This window comes from Anolis sagrei, chromosome 5 (assembly GCF_037176765.1).
Source record: "Anolis sagrei isolate rAnoSag1 chromosome 5, rAnoSag1.mat, whole genome shotgun sequence".
Taxonomy (NCBI): Eukaryota; Metazoa; Chordata; class Lepidosauria; order Squamata; family Dactyloidae; genus Anolis; species Anolis sagrei.
Window position 1 is genome coordinate 161,806,746 of NC_090025.1, and position 21,837 is coordinate 161,828,582.

The 21,837-nt window shown below is 37.1% G+C and overlaps 1 protein-coding gene across 1 annotated transcript in view; it reads right to left on the reverse strand.

The window, feature by feature from the left end:
• The window catches only part of EP300 (E1A binding protein p300), an 86,824-nt gene that overhangs the window by 62,798 nt on the left and 2,189 nt on the right, over positions 1–21,837 (reverse strand). Inside the window, exon 2 of the mRNA XM_060777112.2 lies at positions 7,517–8,178. Within this exon, the coding sequence (XP_060633095.2) occupies positions 7,517–8,178 (662 nt within the window). The remainder of the gene's footprint in view (positions 1–7,516; positions 8,179–21,837) is intronic.

Here is a 21,837-nt window from a genome sequence, read left to right on the forward strand (position 1 = left end):
TTAAGAAACCCAAGTGACAGATTTCCCTTAGGGTCACTGTAAATCGGAAATGACTTGAAGCCACACAACAACATGGTTGTGTTAAGGTTGACCACTGATAAAAGAAATCACAGATAATTAATTGATCTATTTTATTAAACCAATAATCTCCTGCACACTTTTTACAAACAGCTGGTGCTGTGTTCAATGGAACTGTCTTGAGAAAAATGCACAGGGTTGGGCTGTAGATCTGCATTTACTTGAATGGAGTAAACTGAATGTTTGGACATTGAATGTTTGCCTTTTTTTTGTATAAACTGCCCTGAGTCCCCTTAAAGAGGGCAATCTAGTAATAAAGTATTATTATTATTAAACATAAAGTACAGTCACCATATCTGTGGGGGTAACAGTATGATAATAATAGCAAATCCTACTTAATGAACAACTTCTGGAGGAAGCATATCATAGTATATAGTGCTAGGGAACCTAAGAAATTCATAGAATGGACACTGCTACAGTGGAAGTTGATCCTAAGCATTGCTAAGGATCAACTTCCAACAGAAAAATACAACAGAGTCACACTGGAAGATCTAGGAAATTAATAAACAGGACATTTTTGTCAGATGCGGCCAACTGAAACTGCAGGTACTGGTCTCGAAGAAATTGAGCCATACTCAATGTGTTAAAATGAAATTATGTGAAAATAAATCTAGTTTTTCAATCACTTTAGCCTGTATTACAGAAGGCATTGTTTAAAAATGCATTTCATTGTGTGGAGAAAGCAGCCACATCCTTCTTAAAACAGTGTCAGTCACATGCAATTTTTCTCAAAACAAAATCATGTTTTTTAAATTCAATTATGAAATTAAGCACAGAATTAAGCTCTTTTCAGGCTTAAAGGAACATGGCTGCTTCCGGTCATCCGCCACCTAATACTTACAGCAAACTAAAATGTACAGGGCCAAGATTGAGAAATTCAAAGTATACACTTAGTTCTGTTCCACACCAAAAATGTTCCAATTCACATAACCTGGGGCACCCATGATCACTGTTCCCCTCCCTTACAAAAAAAAATTCTCTTGAAAGGCTTGGGAGACTGCAAAACACACAATTGAACATATGTGGAAGGCTGCAATAGATAAGGGAAGAATGACCCAATTTATGAGAAAAGAAGCACTTTTTCACACAGCCTTCTATAGGTCTAATGCTATTAAATCAAATTACAACTGTTACGCAGAAGCATGCTAGCCAATGCTATAGCCATACATTTGGAAGTAAAAAACTATTCCAGTTATATTTAAGGACAATTTAAGAAAAATACATCTGTTACTACCCTGAATGAATGAAAATCATTCCTTAAAAATCACTATGAACTGCCTCTGTATGTAAATAATATAGCAAGAACATTGATCCAGATAGATTTTTTTTCAACGTAACAGGTAAAAAAGGATGCAACAGAATTTTGCTTTTGTTACAGAGTAACTTATACTTTTCACCTAACTGAACATTTGCCAGTTGAGTCGTTTAAATGTATTCCAGAGACTCCTTTCATTGTTTTCTTTCAAAATATGTACAAGTTGGTCCTAAAATTACTTTTCTCAACTAGATATTGTTTTTAAAAACTTCATTTCAGTTGATCAGAAGTATCAGAAGTCTCCAACAGCTTTTACGATTGCACAGTACACACCAAAAAGGAATTATTGGTGCCATGTTTTTTAGGCTTGTTCCTGGGGCTATTGGGGGTGCTGATTCAGAAAATTGCACTAGCTCTAGTTTTTTAGATATGGTTATCATAATTTTCTATGCATGAGCAGACGGCAACTGGTAGATGACATATGTTCTGTATTTTTAAAACTGCAAGCAAGCAGGTTTAATTTGTGTTTTTAAAAAGTCCAAAAACAAATGCATATATTTTGAACAATTAGAACTGGAGTGATTGCATAACATGAAAAAAATGGCGTAAGTGGAAGAAACCTTTAAAAAGAAATGTTCAACTAACACACCAAACAGTACTTGTACTATCCCATTAAGTTCCAAGTTTAAAATCTAAAGAATATTGCACAGAAATCTGAAGAGATCATTTTCCTTTGCAGCCACTCAAATTTGACATTGGATGAGCTGAAATTTTTGCAATCAACAGAAATAAGTGTAGCAGGAAAAAAAATGGGAGATATTCAATGAGAAATGTTATTGAGTAACACTGCATTACTGCTGCCGTGCTTCAGAAAAGACCCTGCTTTACTTACAGTTAACAAGTTAACAATCCCTTTCAGGTAGAAAAGCTTTGTTAATATAGATAGGTTTCCCTTGATTAATTAGTAAAAAATGACTAAGCATGTACATTGTTTAACGTTCTTTTACATGGGTTAAGATTCTAAAAGTCTAATTATTTTATAGTGTAAGATGGGCATTAAGTGATGCCCAACCAAGGTTAGATTTTTGTTCTGAAATACCAGATTTCACTTAGACATACGATTTATTATTTGTATCTGTAGCAAATTTAAGGTTCTTGTACTATATTCAAAGCCCCTTCTGCCATAGAGACATCCAAATGATGAACTATGTTACTAATATGGTAGTTTATTCTGCTTATCTAAATGGTCATCAGAGTACACCAAATACTTCCCTATTGAGATTTCTATCCCACACTGTTGCAAAGACTTGGACCTGGTAACAAACTACTGTAAATAAAAAACAAGGTAATTTCATAACTAATCTGTTTTTACCTGTGGTAATTTCTAGGGCCTCACAGATATCCATTGCATCCTCCTCAGTTTTATGACATCTATTGTCAGATCCATCCAATCCAAGATGGAAGCCAATTTTAGCTCAGTTGACTTCCTCTACATACACAATGCTCCAACACATTGGGGCATGCCAGAAATGATATTATCCTATATTTGCTCTCCATTTTGGCCAATTGTCAGCCTTTTCTCACATTTACAGGGTTTCTTGGACAGCAACCTAACCCATCAGTATGGGAAGCGGGTCTGTTCTTTGAATGAAACTTTTCCCCAAAACACATACAAAAACTACATGTGTGGGATTATTATTATTATTATTATTATTATTATTATTATTATTATATTTCTTGCCCGCCTCTCCTATGGCTTGAGGCAGGTTATAAAACAATTAAAATATATAAGCACAGCAAAATACTACAAATACGCACACTAAAATATACCTCCATAAAAGTTACACACCAAAACATATTCTACAAAATACATACTAAAACACACAAAACAGAGATCAAACAAAGTACACTTATAATTCATGTTTAAAGACTGTCTGGGTAGGTCTACAGGAAGAGATAGGTTTTTAGATGGTTGTGAAAGTCCGACAGCTCACATAGCTGTCAAGAGTTCTTCTGGAAGGTTGTTCCACATTCGTGGGGTGGCCAATGAAAAGGTCCTCTGTGTGGTAGTTGCCAGTTGGAGCAGACACACCCCCCCCCCCCCCAGAAGACTGATATATGTGGAGTGGATTCTATGGGAGAAGGCGATCCTTTAGGTAGCCTGGATCCAAACCATGTAGGGCTTTAAAGGTCAAAACCAACACCTTGTACTTTGCCCAGAAACTAATTGGCAGCCAGTGGAGTGGCTTTAGGATAGATGTGATATGCTCACTCTTAGAAGTTCCTGTAACCAATCTGGCTGTCGTATTTTGAACCAGCACTCCTGACCATCTCATCAACCTGGGCTGACATTTGGAGAAAGAGATCCAGGAGAACTCTGAAGTGGTGAGCAGTCTTTCAGGGGGAGCTCTTATAAGCTCTGGGACTGCAAAAATAAAGTTCTGGGTGGCATGTCACATGTAGGTTCTATTTTTTTCCAACCTGCATTAGATGCAAATAATGATGAATTGGGAATCAGAATCCCAGGTGTCCTCGTTAGTCTAGTAATCTAGTGTTTATACCACTCTGACTCTCCACACCTACCAGTATTAAATTTGACTACTAACCTAGAGGAAGGTTTTTGCAAGTCTAGGGAAATAAAAAACTGCGTCAGGTCTAGTTTCTTAGATAGGGTTATCAGATTTTCAATGGGTGGGCAGATGGCAACAGGTAGATGGCATATGCTCTGCACCTCAAAAACTAGAGCTGGTAGGAGAAAACTTTTATCATTTTTGGAATCAGCAGGTCAAATACACCCAGACACAGGGCTAAAATATGAGGCACCAAAATGAGTGTTAGCAACAGCTATTCATTGCATATTTTTATTAGTATGCTCCTCTTCACTCACATTTTACTGTTTCCATTATTATTGGCGTTAAATTTGATCTTCCATTCCTAAGGAAAAAATATTATCACTTGCCTTCAAGTTGGGTTACTCATGGCAAGCCTATCTTCAGGTTTTCTTGGAAAATTCATTGAGAAATAAATGGCTTCCCAATTTTTCCCCTAAGCCTGAGAGAATGAGTTGTTCAAGGTTATCTAGTTGGTTTATCATGGCTAAGCAGGGAACTGAACTGTAGTCTCCTAGAAACGTAGTCCAACACCCACTAAGCCAAGCTGTTTCTCAATAAAAAATAACTTCCTCCAGGTAAAACTTACGTATTTGTGCATGCTAAGAACTAAATCTAGGCCTTTTATGTGTAAAACATATGCTATGCCTCTCAACAACAGACACCACCACCCCCAACAAAATCTGGCTAATTAAAGAGAGAAGTCATATGTGATGATTATGGAGAAGACAGGCTTTTCTTTTTGGCACCAAATGTCTATGAGATTTGTCAAACTACACCACTGCAAACAATACAGATTCATTTATTTTCTATGGACCTCTTTTTTTAAAAAAAAAAATCCTTGGGATTTAATAATAACATTATTATGTCATCTTACTCTTCCAAATCTTATAAGTAAAGGATTTCTTGTGAGAATTCCAGGCTTCTGCGAAATCTCAAAACACAAAGAAACCCTGGACCTCTAGAACTCTTGCAAAACCAGGCAAGCAATCTTCATTAGAGGTTGAATCTAACTGCTTTCAAATCAGGTGTACTGTTCACTTTGGGATTCAAAGTATAGGGACTGGCCATGCTCACGACCCACCTCTGAAAAATTGGTGTTTAATGTGTGATCTGTGTGTTCAAACTATACTTATAATTACAGGATTATCAGCATCCTGTGATGCTCATACAGGACAAGCTTTATTACCCTGAAGTAAAGAGTTAAGTAAAGAGGCATTGTTCATTGTTCAGGAGGCGGCAACAAAGTACGTCCCAAAGAAAAAGAAAACCAAGAAGGCAAAATGGTTGTCTGCTGAGACACTGGAAGTAGCCCAAGAAAGGAGGAAAGAAAAGGAAACAGGGATAAGGGGAGATATGCCCAGTTAAATGCGCAATTTCAGAGGTTAGCCAGAAGAGATAAGGAACTATTTTTAAATAAGCAATGCATGGAAGTGGAAGAAGACAACAGAATAGGAAGGACAAGAGACCTCTTCCAGAAAATTAGAAACATTGGAGGTAAATTTCAGGCAAAAATTGGTATGATAAGAAACAAAGATGGCAGGGACATAACAGAAGCTGAAGAGATCAAGAGAAGGTGGCGAGACTATACAGAAGATCTGTATAGGAAGGATAATAATATTGAGGATAGTTTTGACGGTGTGGTGAATGGATTAGAACCAGACATCCTGAGGAGTGAGGTTGAATGGGCCTTAAGAAGCATTGCTAACAACAAGGCAGCAGGAGACGACGGGATCCCAGCTGAACTGTTTAAAATCTTAAAAGATGATGCTGTCAAGGTGATGCATGCCATTTGCCAGCAAATATGGAAAACACAAGAATGGCCATCAGACTGGAAAAAATCAACTTATATCCCCATACCAAAAAAGGGAAATGTGAAAGACTGCTCCAACTTCCGTACAGTGGCCCTTATTTCTCATGCCAGTAAGGTAATGCTCAAGATCCTGCAAGGAAGACTCCAGCAATACATGGAGCGAGAGTTGCCAGATGTTCAAGCTGAGTTTAGAAAAGGTAGAGGAACGAGAGATCAAATTGCCAATATCCGCTGGATAATGGAGAAAGGCAGGGAGTTTCAGAAAAACATCTACTTCTGCTTCATTGACTACTCTAAAGCCTTTGACTGTGTGGATCATAATAAATTGTGGCAAGTTCTTAGTGGGATGAGCATCCCAAGCCACCTTGTCTCTCTCCTGAGGAATCTGTACAAGGACCAAGTAGCAACAGTCAGAACTGACCACGGAACAACAGACTGGTTCAAGATTGGGAAAGGCGTACGGCAAGGCTGCATCCTCTCACCCAACCTTTTTAACTTGTATGCAGAACACATCATGCGATGTGCGGGGCTGGATGAATGCAAAGCTGGGGTGAAAATTGCTGGAAGAAACATTAACAACCTCAGATATGCAGATGACACCACTCTGATGGCCGAAAGCGAGGAGGAGCTGAGGAGCCTTTTAATCAAGGTGAAAGAAGAAAGCGCAAAAGCTAGGTTGCAGCTAAACGTCAAAAAAACCAAGATTATGGCAACAAGAATGATTGACAACTGGAAAATAGAGGGAGAAACCGTGGAGGCCGTGACAGACTTTGTATTTCTAGGTGCAAAGATTACTGCAGATGCAGACTGTGGCCAGGAAATCAGGAGACGCTTACTTCTTCGGAGGAGAGCAATGTCCAATCTCGATAAAATAGTAAAGAGTAGAGACATCAGACTGGCAACAAAGATCCGCCTAGTCAAAGCCATGGTATTCCCTGTAGTAACCTACGGATGTGAGAGCTGGACCTTAGGGAAGGCTGAGCGAAGGAAGATCGATGCCTTTGAGCTGTGGTGTTGGAGGAAAGTTCTGAGAGTGCCTTGGACTGTGAGAAGATCCAACCAGTCCATCCTCCAGGAAATAAAGCCCGACTGCTCACTGGAGGGAAAGATACTAGAGACAAAGTTGAAGTACTTTGGCCACATCATGAGGAGACAGGAAAGCCTAGAGAAGACAATTATGCTGGGGAAAGTGGAAGGCAAAAGGAAGAGGGGCCGACCAAGGGCAAGATGGATGGATGGCATCCTTGAAGTGACTGGACTGACCTTGAGGGAGCTGGGGGTAGTAACGGCCGACAGGGAGCTCTGGCGTGGGCTGGTCCATGAGGTCACGAAGAGTCGGAGACGACTGAACGAATGAACAACAACAAAGAGGAACTCTTACAAAAAAGAGACAACCGGAAATCCTTCTTTTCAAAAAGCCATTATTTGACCTCCAGTGTAGTTTTAATGTTAGACAGGCTAGATAACATATGTTAATAGTTTTATCATCACATAGAATCATTTTATAGGTAAGAAATCAGTGGAAGATTTTGTTTTGTATCATGTACTGTGAGTAGACACAAACTCTTCAAATTGATTGAAAACACAGGAACTTCCACTTACAGTCTCACCTCCTTCTTATTGTGCACCGATAAGCTCACAAACATTCATAAAATGCATTCAAAGTCAAATTAAATGCCTTTAACAACTCTATTCTCCAGGAATATTATGAAGTATTTTATTTTTCAAAAGTTTGATCACAATAAAGTATTCTTGCCTTACCTTGTTCATTACGCCACCAGGCTGAGGTCCTCGCAAGCCTGCCTGTCCTCCCATTTGTGGAGAACTTTGCTGCAGTGTTTCGGCCAACAAGTTACCAGCATTACTCATTCCTGGGTTTGGATACGACATGTTGGACCGTCCTCTCCCAGCTCCAATTGAACCGTTCATAACTTGTCCCTGCATCATTCCTTGTCCATTTCCTGCAGTCAACATACCAGGATTCATGCCAGCATTTATTCCTGCATTCATTCCCATTCCAGGCTGAGTTACTGGACTGTTTACTGCTGGCATCATTCCTGCAGTGGATTGAGTTGATGGACCTTGATTTGGTCCACTTGCACCCATTCCCAAGTTTGAAGATGTTAATGCAGCCTGTGCCATAGGGCTTTTGACCATACTGTTTAAGATTCCCATTCCAGGATTGTTCTGTTGAGATTGGGTGGCCATGCCCTGGCCTGGACCGCCAACTCCCATATTAAGATTTGGTGAGCTACCAGCTCGTAGTAGTTCAGACAGCTGTTTGTGTTTAGAAGCAGCATCTTGTGCCATACCAAGGCTAGTTGGAAGCTGGTTAATGTCACCGCCATTGGTAAGTCCCAGTTCTGTGGAGTTAATCAGTTCATCTGGTAAATCATGTTCCAAATCAAAGAGGGATCCGAAATCTACATGGGAAGAGGCAAAAGAGGGAGTTTAGCAGATTGAACAGATTATTTCAGAAAGACAAAAGTAACTTTTCAATACAGACATATTATCATTTCACATTTAATTTGCTTTGTAAAATATTCATTTTCCCCCAGAAAATCAATTTTCCCTCTGTGAAAGAGACATGGCTGAGAAGCAATGAATGGGCCGCAGTGACCTGAGTCTCCTGAGCTTCTCAGTCCACTACAACCCACATTATACATAATAATGTATTTGAGGGTTTTTATCTCTATTTCTGTTGGGATTATTAATTACAGAAGGAGTCTTCAGTTAGAAAAAAAGTTGTTACCTTCCATTCATAAAGCATGTCAGAAATTCAAGGCCCCCAGCAAGACTTATAAATACAGACTAAGACACACCAACATTAACTCCATACTGAAAGGAGACACAGAACAAGGGAACACTAATTTGTAAGGTCACATAGCAAGTTCACAACTGAAGTGAGATGAACAAATACTTCAGAAGTGACTCATATATTATACCACATGAAGTCTTCCCATTTGCAAGTAGTAATGTCTTGCCTGCCCAAAAACATGGCTGCCCAAGAACAAGAACAGTATCCCCTCCTTTTTTAGAGTCCATGTCACTCCTGGGCTCTCCAAAAATCCGAGAATCCTCCAACTATACACCCGAATTTATTTTCTGGAGATAAATTACTTGTAAAAAGTCCAAACTGCTGCCTGAAGAAGAGATACACCTTGAACACACACACCTATCACCCTAAGCACCTTACCTTAAAAACAAAATGGCTGAAAACAGACTGCAGAAAAAATAAAATTAAAACCAGAAAGTGGTTTTATAACATTGCTGTCTCTGCTGCCAAAACTGAGAGATCTTTCAAATCCTATGTTTAATGACCACAGACTCCCTAAAACACTTGACAATACTGTACAGCCCCAGTTGTATGGGAGACCACCCATGAATCCCAGGTGATATAGACTATATTTCAAAGGAAGGTGGCACCAAACCTCCTCCTCATAGCCTTAAAAGTCCTATAAAATCCATGGGGTCACCTTAACTCTGCAGGAAACTTGAAGAAACACACACACAAGCATGAACACAGAGTGAAGTGACATCCAAACGAACACACAAAAGTACAGCAACTGAAAATTTTGACAATGCAAAAAACATCTCTGGTCTACAGCAAGCAAACAACTGTTCAGTATCCAACCTAAGGATACAATAACTCTTGCAAATTTGCTTTGTAAATTTGTAAAATGTAAGTTTGTCATCAAACTGAATCCTAAAGCATCTTATGCAAATCTTCTACCTTGCACATCTATATAATTTCTTAAGTTCAATCAATATTTTAAAAGTATGATACAGCACAATATTCATACCAGAATGTGCAATACTGGTATTTTACAGCTACTCCAAACAGAAAGTGTGCTTATATATACTTAATGCTAAGAAATTAGCATTCAGAACATTCATAATATGTTCTGAGTCCTTAGAATTTAAATGCTGCAGGTTTCAACAATCAGTATACAAATCTGCAAATGGGTTAATGTAGATATCCATTACAATTTGATCAAGTAGCACGTGAAATAAATGACAGCAATTACACTTCAAGCATTTCACCAACTCTTTGCTTGGTCTGGACTTGCAGGACTTTCAGTTTGATAACTGGCAGGATCCAGACATTTCTAGCCAAAAAGAACACTAAAAACAGCTACAGACGCATTTGTTCAAACCAAACTGAACATGCAAAAACTTGCTCTATTTAATTTTACTTGGATATGACCTAAGTTATATATCCATATCCCATAATAATATCCACTAATCTTTGAAAGACCAAGACATTCCTAGGTTTTACTGGTTTGTATCTTCGGCAATATATATTCCAATCCCCAAGAAGAGGGACACACCAAGGATTGAAGTAACAGACTACTGCCTTAATTTCCCAAACAAGGCAACTTTTGTTTAAAGTTCTACAAGGACATTTAGGATATGTGGACTAAGAAATGCCAGAAGAACAAGATGAGACACTAGGATTCATATTGAGAAAACATAATGGCTAATGGGGTACACAAAAGAATTTCAGAAGGAAATTAGCCTGCACTTGATACATGATAGCAAAGCCTTTGATTGTGTAGAGATGATGAAAAACTATGGAAGAGAGAACTGATCATCCCGATTGTCAAAATATTGGACTACAGTCATCTTAGCATATGGAGATACATAATGATTTCCAATTGGCAAGAGGGTCAGGGAAGGCTACATTTCTACCCTATCTCCTTAACTCATATGAACATGTCAAAAGGTGAATGTGTCATACGTAAATAAAAATTAGACTCTAAGGAAACAGGTGTGAAAAGAGTTCTAGAGCATATCAAACCTTGGAAGCCAAGGTGACTGAACTGAACTGGTATACTTTGGGCATATCATGAGAAGACACGACTCACTAGAAAAGACAAAAATGCTTAGGAAGATAGAAAGAAGAGAAAGACCACATTATAGGTTCAGGACCACAATGCATAAAAGCCCTAGCAGACAGCCAATACACAGCAATAATAGGAAATGCAATCTAAAAGATCCAGAAGGTGTTAGGTTGAACTATTAGTTCAAACTGATCCTATTTTTGCCACAATGCTCTTAATTATTAACTGATTAATTTTTTGAATAACAAATCTATACCTGAGAACAATATAACTAAGAGATGAAAAACATGGACATTTGGCAGCAATGGAAAACAGTATCTGTGCAAAACTTGAAAAATTGCATAGGACTGCTGAAACACAGAGCATCCTGAGAGCCAATTACAAAAGGCAGAAAGTGTCTGGTACTTGAGTCTTAGTTTTAGAACCAGTGTGGCACAGTGATTTGTATTTTGAACTAACACTCCAAAAGACAGGTTTGAATCTCCACTCAAGTCATGAAAACTCACTTGGGCAAATCATATTTTCTCAGCCAAAGAAAAATCAATAGCAAACTTCCTCTAAAGTTTGGTGGAAACTGAAAAATATGCAAAACATCTTTATAAAATGTTTATAGTAACTGTGATTCCAGCCTATGCTGAAATGCTAAAGCACAACTTTCCAAACTGTGTGTCAAGACACGTTTGTGCGCCAGCTGCTATGGTAGGTAGGTAACAAGAAACCTCCAGATCTATTGGAAATAAGCAATAAATCATGTGTGTGTGAAAGGTTTTCATCTGATAGATATGTTATAACCCTTTATATTTTGTTATTACAATTTATGTATGTGTCCATATCTCTTTTAATGGCTTGGTTTGCTAGTAAAACTGAATTACTGTGTCACAAAATGATGCATGTCTGAAAAAGTGTGTCACCAGTATGAAATGTTTGGAAAGGTCTGTCATAAGTTTTTCTTCAGAGGATGCTTACTATTGACTTTCTCTTTGGTTGAGAAGGTATGATTTGCCCAAGGTCATGCAATGGGCTTCATTGAATGAGTGGGGATTCAAACCTACCCATTGGAGTGCTAGTCCAAAATGCAAACCACTATTGCCACACAATGACTCAGGAACCAGGTGCTTGCTGCCCTTTGTTGTTATATACTTTCACAATGATTTCACATTATAGCAATCCTATCCTCAGGTTACAGTGGCAAAATAAGTTCAAAGAATGTTTGCCTTTGCCTTATCCAAGGTTGCTCAGTGAATTCCATGACTGAATGAGGATTCAAATCAATGTCTTCCATACCCATATATTAACTCAGTTCAACCATCTTTGAGTCCCTTTATCGGGAGAAAGGCAAGATAAAAATAAAATAAATATTTTATGCGTTCTACTTCTTGTTACAAATAGTTGTACAAGTTACTACACTTTGAAGAATTCTAGCACCTTGACCATTTTATTGTATCAGATAAAACATTGAAGCTACAAAGAATTGAAGTGCGGGGGAGTAAGTGGGGATAGATCAAATACAACGTGCTGTGTTCTGAAATATTTTTAAGTTCTTTGCAAACATTAAATTATAGGTATGCTTAGAAATTACTGTAAAAAGTTTACAAATTCAAGACATTTTAACAACATCTTAACCATTTTATTCATAACCCTAAAATAAAGTAGATTTAGAATCCATTGATCCAAGAAAATAGATCCTGGGACAAAAGAACAAGCAAAACATCTCAGAACCATCAGCATTAAAAATTAAATTTTACCTCATTACCTCAAGAAAAAGAAACCTGGACACATAGATGAGCAGAATTATGTATTTCCAACTGCACAGGGTTTATTACAGAGATACTGACCAGGTAAAAATCCTGAGAGGAACACAACTGCATTGACCTGGAAGATTTTCAACTGTTCCCCATTTAGCAGCTTTCCTCTATGGAACCATGGATTACTTTCTTAAGTTCAGAAGCCATTTTTAAAGCAATGGTTGTAAGGTTGGTTTAACAGGAAAACATAGAGGAAAGCTACCAAATCTTACCAATTGGAACCAGCACATTCTTGTACTCTAAGATAAGAAATATGAGCTTTAACCATACAGTTACAATGCAATAAGTAGTAGCCAAAAATTAACATGCTACTCACATTTCAGAAGCACACAAGCTAGAACTGATTCAGTGTAAGGAATTGTCTCTTTTACACCTTACAGACTGAGATACTAAATCAGCAGAAATATGTGGATTTCAACATACTTAATTACACAAAAATGACTGAGAAAGTAAAACTGCACCATGTATTTCAATTCTGAAAAGTATTTGCACCCTGGAATCTTTAATTTTTTAATAACTCTGGAAGTAATCTCAGCATTTATTATCACCATGATCAGTCCTCTCTGAATGCTTGCTCTTCTACGTCTAGTTATGTTTACTGGATTTTCTTCCCATTTAACTCTTAGCTGTAGTCCAATGCACATTTGCATAGAATTGTATCTCTATACAATTTTATTTCTGTCAAGTATGCAGAGGACTGAACTGCCAGTCCAAATCTTGTACTGTACTTTTGCAAGATCAAAACAATTGCACCCCTGATACCAGACAGATCCAAGTCTGATACTGGAGCATGTAACAGGTGAGTTCTCTGCAAGTGTTTTGGGTTCTAAAGAGTGCAAATTAGTGTTTGAAATAAATATATGAATTGCTTCCCATGCTCATTCTACTGAAAACACACAAAGACATCTCAATATCAAACATCTACCATGTATACAATAAAAAATTCAGGTATATTACCCTTTCAACTCCAGAGAGAAAGAAAACATACTATGCCTAGTCTGTTCATAAACCTTTTTAAAAATTAAATCACAAAATTTACAAAAAGAATGTATCAACAGAAAGCACAAAAGCTGCAACCCATCTGCAGTGCAAGCCCAATGGATTGCAAGCAAACAGAACAATCTATGTTGCCTTCCTTCATTCCCTTCCTCTTCTCCTAGTTCACTATGCAAGCAATATGGATTTCAGACAGGAATTTATGCTCCTGGTGAGACCTCCCCTCTATTCTTCATGACTATTTCTTTTTGAGGAAAGCAGTTCACTCTGAAGCTGCTAGAACCCTTGCTAGAAAGATAGAAATGGCTCCCACAAAATGATGAACTGCGACCCAACATGCCTGAAAGAGAAGGAGTTCTTTGCCAAAGTGTAAACCCTTCTGAGGACAATACAAGCAGAAGTGTCTCTGTGTTGTACTTCTTGCAACATGAACAAAAACCTCGCTACAGTGCCAATGGTTTTTATTTGTCTTCAGCAAGTAAGGAAGAGCTAAAGCTAGAAATAATAATCTTCAGGTCCATCCCAGTGAAATCACAACACAAATGAACCACTAACTTCATACATCTATAGCGGTAGTGGCACTAGGGCTGTAAAATATTTCACTTGGACCAACATATTGATTCATTTTGCTGTGACACAACACTCCCCCCCCCCACAAAAAACAAATGGTTCACTTCTAATTTATAGCACAATGTATTGAGTCCACTTCCCTTTCAAACTACCACAACACCACTGAGGTTTTCTCTACCACACCATTTTGAGCATACAGGAAATAATATATTATTATACCTTTTTATTATTATTACTATAGCTACACTTGAAGATCTGCTGTTATCTATGATGCTATGGTAATTTTAAAAGTTGAAGTCTTTTAGAACTATCATTTAGTTTCTGGTGTTGGATGCATCTGTTTGGAATCTCATACAATAGTTTGTTTTGTTTTTTAATTACAGGACATTTAAATCTGATATCTCATTTTAAACATACCAAATACTTATTTAAAATACATCACTATGCCCTAATAAAGAAAAATTGTATCAGTTTTAAAAATCACAAAATGTACTAGAAATTCTGTTTTATAAAATGAGCTGAAAAATAATTCCAAAATCAACACTCACAGAAACTTTAATGATAAAATTGAACATTTATTTTCATATTCTATATGGAATCAAGATTTTTAAATCTATGAAATGATTCAAGCATAACAGAAGAATTACTCTTGCATTTCTCTTCAAATACAGTATTTTGGCGATTCCAATGTTTCAAACAAAATGTATACACATGATAATACAAGGCTGCAAGAACCACATCTCATGCTTATAATTATTGTTAACATGAACATGCCCATCTACCAACCAAAGATAGTGGCATTAATTTCACATGGTGGTCTCTAGCCCACAAATCTCTATGCCATAATTCATCTCACTTTGCCATCCTACGTATGCCTATACTTTTTTTCTAAGTCAAGAGCTGCAATTCCATGGTAATCTCCCCAATCTGCTCCCTTCTATAAGATGGGGTAACAAGATGGATAGATATGGAGCATTATTTTATATTTCCAACAGGATGTCAAGATGTAGTCCCATACTTGGATTATAGATGTAATCTTTCAATTGTACAACTATCCTTTTCTACTATATTGCTCTACCTTTGCAAATTGAATCTTTCAGCATTATAGGAATACAACACTTCAAAATTATTCCAAATTATTCATATAGTTTTGATACACTGAGGTATTTTTTTTTAAGAATTGAGTATGTGACCCAACAAATTTATCTTCAAACATAAAAAATATCTCAGAGGAGATCAGCAAATTTAAGGAACAACAGACAGCAAGAAAGCTTTGCAACTAAGCAGAAGCACCAGCTTAATTTTATGGATCAAAAAAGATGAACACTTCCTGCCTCTAGAATATTTCTGATTATACTACTGTATTTTTGTAAGAAATGCTTTTTGTGCAACTGAACGCATCTATAGTCCAATTATTAGAACATTTTCAAATAAAGTAAATTGAAATTATTTTTCAAGTTACCTACTGATAGTTTGAAACTACCGCTAAGGTTTTTAGCTTGTATTTTGTTCATGTGATTGTCTGAGGATTTAATGCCTTTTCAATGGTACCTAACAAGTACCTAAACTTTTATACTTCTCTTTTGGTTCAGTACCTCAAGCAATTCAATGTCTTCTTTCATGGCTGTAGAATCTAATATAGTATTGCTTTAAACACATTTCTTCATGTTTACTTGGAGGTAAGTCCCTTCTGTTTCAAACAGAACTTACTTCCATATGTACTGTTATAGTTCTGCAGTAGTGGGATAAGATGCAAAGTTGACTTCCAGTGAAGAAAGGGCTTCTTCTGTTAACAAAAAGAGTGTGGCTGTAGCAGAGTTTCCCAACAGGGAGAAAAGTGAGACAGCATAAATTTCCAGTATCTCCCTCCATCATCACCCTACACACTGCTCTGGAAAACAATCTAGAATAAGAGATGAGAAGAAACTGGAACTGGGGAGGAATCATCAAAAATCACTTTCTCCACCAATCTGCACAATCATCCAGTTCATAAAGCCAGGCCCAACTCCTAGCATCTTTGCATATTATTTAATAAGAGTAAGTTTGCTGAAATCCCAAGATTTTCAAGCGCACACATACAAATATGTGCCTCTTGAAAACTACTCTTAAAACACCACTAACCTTTATTTTTCATCTTCCTTGCTTAGAAGAAAGCAAAGAAATGTTAATGTAGAACTACTCACAGAAAGATTTAGCTAGTTCGTTTTAGGTAATTGAGACATATTTTAAATAATGCCAGAAATATCAAAAATGCTTTTTAAACTCAGTTTGGTAATATAAAAAAGAGAGAGCAGACTGTGGATGGTAGAAAACCCTGACCATATATATACTTCACAGAGTTCTATATGTCGGATTTTTTTAAAGTCTGACAATATCCAAATTCAATAACCGAATGGTATATCTCTCAAGACAAAAACGCAGTGGGCTTTGGCAAGCAAGGCTGAAAAGTTATTCTGATATACTTAAGACTGTAATCTAAATATGTCTCAATAGTCAAGCAGTTGCTATTCAAAAAAGCAGATGAATTCTCAGTGAGTACTTTTTATTTTTTCCCCCATGGGAAGTTAAACACTAGTCTACAGACATTGGAAAACAGAACTTCTGCTGCAAGATGTCTCTTTACTACAATACCCAAAGCCTATAGCGTAAAGTTATTACATGTCTAACCTGCCTTGACCTATTGAAAATATTGTCTGAAAGAAATACGATTCAGCTGGGTAAGTCAAGTTTGCTCAGGAAAGATGTGAACAGTTTCCCTCAGTGTACACTCTTTTTAATCTCACAGCACTAAAACTAGAGAGGCTGTATATGTAGCCAGTCTTAATGCTCACCCTGCACTCTCTCAATTTCTACTTCAAGAGCCAAGGGACAATCACAGTCTTCTCTGCCAATATGCCATGTGGACTCCCAGATCCATAGTATCCACCAACAGAAACTGGTCCTATGTTCAACTTGCCTGATCTGGAAAAGTGTTACAAAATCATAGTTTTCTTAAGCGTAAGACAATATGAAAGCCATTGTTCTTGCTGGGTGGTCATGGAGGCAGAAGTGCAAGGATGAAAACTGGAATAAGCCTCCTCCACAGTGCTGGAACCATGAATACTTGCAACAAGCAGAGAGAAAGGGGATGTAAAAGATAATTCCTATTCAAACTTACTATATGGTCTAGAGCAGGGGTCCTCAAACTAAGGCCCAAGGGCCGGATGTTTCCTCCAAAGTCATTTACCTGGCCCTCGCTCAGGGTCAACCTAAGTCTGAAACTACTTGAAAGCACAGAACAACAACAATCTTATCTCATCAGCCAAAAGTGGGCCCATACTTCCCATTGAAATACTATTAAGTTTATATTTGTTAAAATTGTTCTTAATTTTAAATATTGTACTGTTTTTAAGTGTTTTTTGCACTACAAATAATATATGTGCAGTGTTCATAGGAATTTGTTCATTTTTTTCAAATTATAATCCAGCCCTCCAACAGTTTGAAGGACTGTGACCTAGCCCTCTGTTTAAAACGTTTGAGGATCCCTGGACTAGAGTCATGTTGATTGGCTTATACTGTACTAGAGCACTGATTCATGCATTAAGTGCTTGTCTGTCTGATGTTCCCCTCCTCCACATGCTCATTTCTCATTTTAAAAAAACCCAAGTATCTCCTTATCTACAAACTCCTACAAAAGTCAGTCAACAAAAGCAAAAATATAAACCTTAAAAGAAAAATGTCTGCCTTATAGCAACTTCAAAGACAAAACAGTGAGCAATATGATTGATCTGATCAATTTGATATTGATAACAGATAACTGAACACTCATGGAGTGCAATAAGTATTGAATAAAGCATATCACAGTAATTCAATGGTTTGGAATGGAGTATATGTAGTAGCTGTGATGGCCATGCAGCAAAATACAACAAAATACAGAAACAAGTTATATCTTCAGTCAATTCCAAAGCATAAAATGAATCATGTAAGCTTTCAGAGCTTCACTGGCTTCTTCGTAAGGCAAAGATGTTAAAAATCATATATGAGAAAACAGGTGACGATGTGATAGTCACTGGACTATGTTCTGTTCAAGATGTTATTCTGTTATCAGTTAATATGGTATTGAGGAAGCATGTTTTACTTTCATTAGCTAGTATCAACAGATAGAAAGCAGGTATTTTCAAGATGAAAATGATAGCTGTAATCTGCTCTATATAAATAAGCACAGGCAATGTATTGCAATGTGATCAAGTGCACATTATAACTAATCAGACCCATCACTTAAGATCCAAATAGTCAAACAACTTGTATCTAAATGAACCTTAGGTTTGATTTAAAAAAAACAAGAGTTATTTTCTATGTGCTATAAACTCATTTGATACTAAAATAACTTTTTAAAAAGCATCTGGAGAGGGAAAGAGGACAGAATCATACCCAATGGGGCTTCCTCAAGACTTCAGACATGCCTCATACAACTTTTTAAGTTTTTGAACTATAGAAACCAAATTTGTGTGTCATTCCAAAGAGGTTCTGAGCGTATGCTACACTTAGAAACATTCTGTAATAACAAACAGGAACAAATTAACAGAAACAGTTTCTGGGAGACAAATAATGTGTTAGCATACTAGCATCAGATTGGGAATCAATCACACTCCTACCATCAGAAATAGATTTTCAATTCAATATATGCCTCTTATCTACTTTGCTTCTCATTGACTGAAATATATATTAATATATTTATGTATTTGGATGAGGGTCTAGTTTTTTACTTAAAGAGTTCTTCATATATCTTAATTGTGGAAATACAATGAATTGTAAACTTGCATGTTTATATATGACAGGCTGGCAACATGCAGCCCACCTGATGTCATTGGAGTGCAACTCCCAGCATTCCTCAGCCAGAAGCTTTACTGCTTTGGGATGAGGAGGGCTGCAGAGCAAAATCTAAATGCATACATTCTGAGCCCCCTTCCCATTTTTCAGAAATAGGCAAGCTGGTGTCCCCCAAATGTTTCAGATTTTATTTCCTACATACTGGCTGGTCATAATGGCTGGCATTTATGGGAGTTGAAGTCCAAAACATCTGTACAACATTAGACCACCAATTTCTTCCTTTCTAAAGGAGACATAACTAATCTGAAAACAGATAATGTATATCTGAACTGAAGTTTTTAAGTACAATCTACTAACTTTATGGAAGCACCACAGTTTAAATGTTTTTCTGTTTACCTCAAGCTTGTGCTCTAGTGTTTTCTGTTGTGCTCATACAAATATAAACTTTGTTACAGTTATGTTATTAAAATAAGTTTCTTTAATCTGCAATATATTACTAATTATCGTATTTATTCTTGTGCTAATCCAAGACCCTAAATACAAATGTAAATTTACCAAAAGCCTTGCATTCCTCCCCCCTCTTTTTCCATAGGCCTCATGGAATTTAGCATATACTTTAAATGTTCATAACTGTTGTGTTCTTTCCAACTTACGGTGACCCTAAGGCAAAGCTATCATGGGTTTTCTACTGTATATGCCTTCAAATTTAATATCTTGTAGACAAGCACAGAGCAAGAAGAGAAATGAAGCAGCTACAGCTTCTACATAGCTAGAACAAGATGCAGCACTGTGACGCAGCATAATGGGGAAGAGGCTAGTAGTTTGTTTCTGAAATGAGGCTTACTACGATAGCACATGTTAGCATTTCTTTGTACAGCTATGTTCTGAACACTGTAAATCAGAGCCATTGCTTTCCAAATGCAATAGTTTGTACAAATACAGCCTCCAGGATAACAATTATTAGAAAGTAAATCCCAAAGATTCATACTCTAGGATGTTAAACATATTTAACACTTAAATAAAACTAAATTATATTTCATCATCTTTAGTTTGCAATTAGTACCTCAGTGAATATTCAGTCTAATAAGACACCATTTTATTTTATAATGTGTAATAATTTAAAAAAAATCAGAATTATAAAGCAAGAGTTACCTTAAGAATGCAGGTAACAAATCAAATAACCACTATGATATGCTCATAGTGGTTGAAACAGGAGATAGAAACTGGAGTGGCTTTCTCTCTCTTTCTAAATATATAGAGGACATTGTTTCTTAAAAAGAGCCTAAGCTACCTCAAGTTATCATTGGGGGAGGGGGGAGGTGTCATACCTGAATACATCTATGTCAATACTGAATAATTACTGGTGAGTAATCCCATGGAGTGCAACAAAACCCATGTGCAAGTGAACATTTATAGGTTTGCACTGACTTGAAGTGGAATTTTATTCCGTCTGTTCAAAAATATCATTGGAAATGCTTCCAAGGAAGCATGCACAAACCGCAATCTTAAGAGACCAGTGGCATGTTTTGTTTCTATCTATACTGTGAGGGAAAGTGATACAGTGTAAATCAAAATACTACTCTGCAATACAATTCAGAGAAACACATACTGCCTTGCCTTTACAGTATGTTTTTTTCTTATTATTTACCTTTGGAAACAACTCTAAAGATGGCTTCCAAATCTACTTTCCCACTAGTAATATGGAACCTGTTGATTTTCAGGTAAATTTAGCATCCCCAAAACAGCTCAACCAAAGCCACCAAATATTACCTCTGAAATGCTAATCTTGCTGGAAAAGATGTTAAGAAAAGAAAAAGATGTCTGTTTAAGTGATAGCTCTACCCAGCACTAAACAATTAATACAAGAAACATTCAAAATCATGCCAATACAACCAAGCAGGATTCAGACAAAAACATATAAATATTCTCTTGGCTTTTACACAAGATCAGCCATTTTCCCCACTTTCAAATATTCAGAAGAATCAACAAGTTCAATGAATAAGACTGATTAATTAATAACCACAGTCCCCAATCTTTTTTTTGGGGGGGGGGGGGGGGGGGAGAAGCCCTAAAACTATGGCATGGGTTGATGATCATTCCTCAGAAAAGCAACATCCAAATTACCTATGCAGTCGCTTTCATTCCATAGTGATACCATTCCCTGAACCTATAAGGGAACCAGTAAGCCTTGGTTATCACTTCTATGTTCCCTACTATAATTCCAAGTTTCAGTTCTTTCCATCCAAACTCACAGGCCCATCAATAAACCCATCATTAAAATATAGGAAAGACAGCTAGATGATTTGTCCATGTCCTCATAAACGTAGCAAGACTATCGGAATTTCAGACATTTTGGACTCACAAAGAAACAAACATGCAGTTTAAGAAGAGAATCCATGTTGTTTTCAATGCAAATCTGGTGAAACTGCTTTGACAAAAATGCCAATATGAACACTATTCATCTACATTGGCTACATTCCATTTAGTGGAAATGAAACAAGCAATGGTTCAAATCAGAATATTGATAACATTAAGGAGTAAGGAAGGCTGGCACTGAATGCCCTGTTACATGAGAAAATGAACATACATCCACACTATGATATATACCAGGCATGGGCAAATTTTGACCCTCCAGGTGTTTTGGACATCAACTCCCACAATTTCACAATTGTGGGAGTTGATGTCCAAAACACCTGGAGGGCCAAAGTTTGCCCATGCCTGGTATATACTGTAGCACAAGGCATTGTACAAATACTAAGAGACAGTGTTAACAGAGGTTTCAAGACAACAAATGGCCACACAGGTAAACCACACTATGATATATACCAGGCATGGGCAAACTTTGGCCCTCCAGGTGTTTTGGACATCAACTCCCACAATTCCTAACAGCCCACTGGCAGTTAGGAATTGTAGGAGTTGAAGTCAAAACACATGAAGGGCCAAAGTTTGCACATACCTGGTATATACTGTAGCACAAGGCATTATAGAAATACTAAAGAGAAAAATGGCCAAACAGGTAAACCAGCCAGTATAGATCCACACTATGATATATACCAGG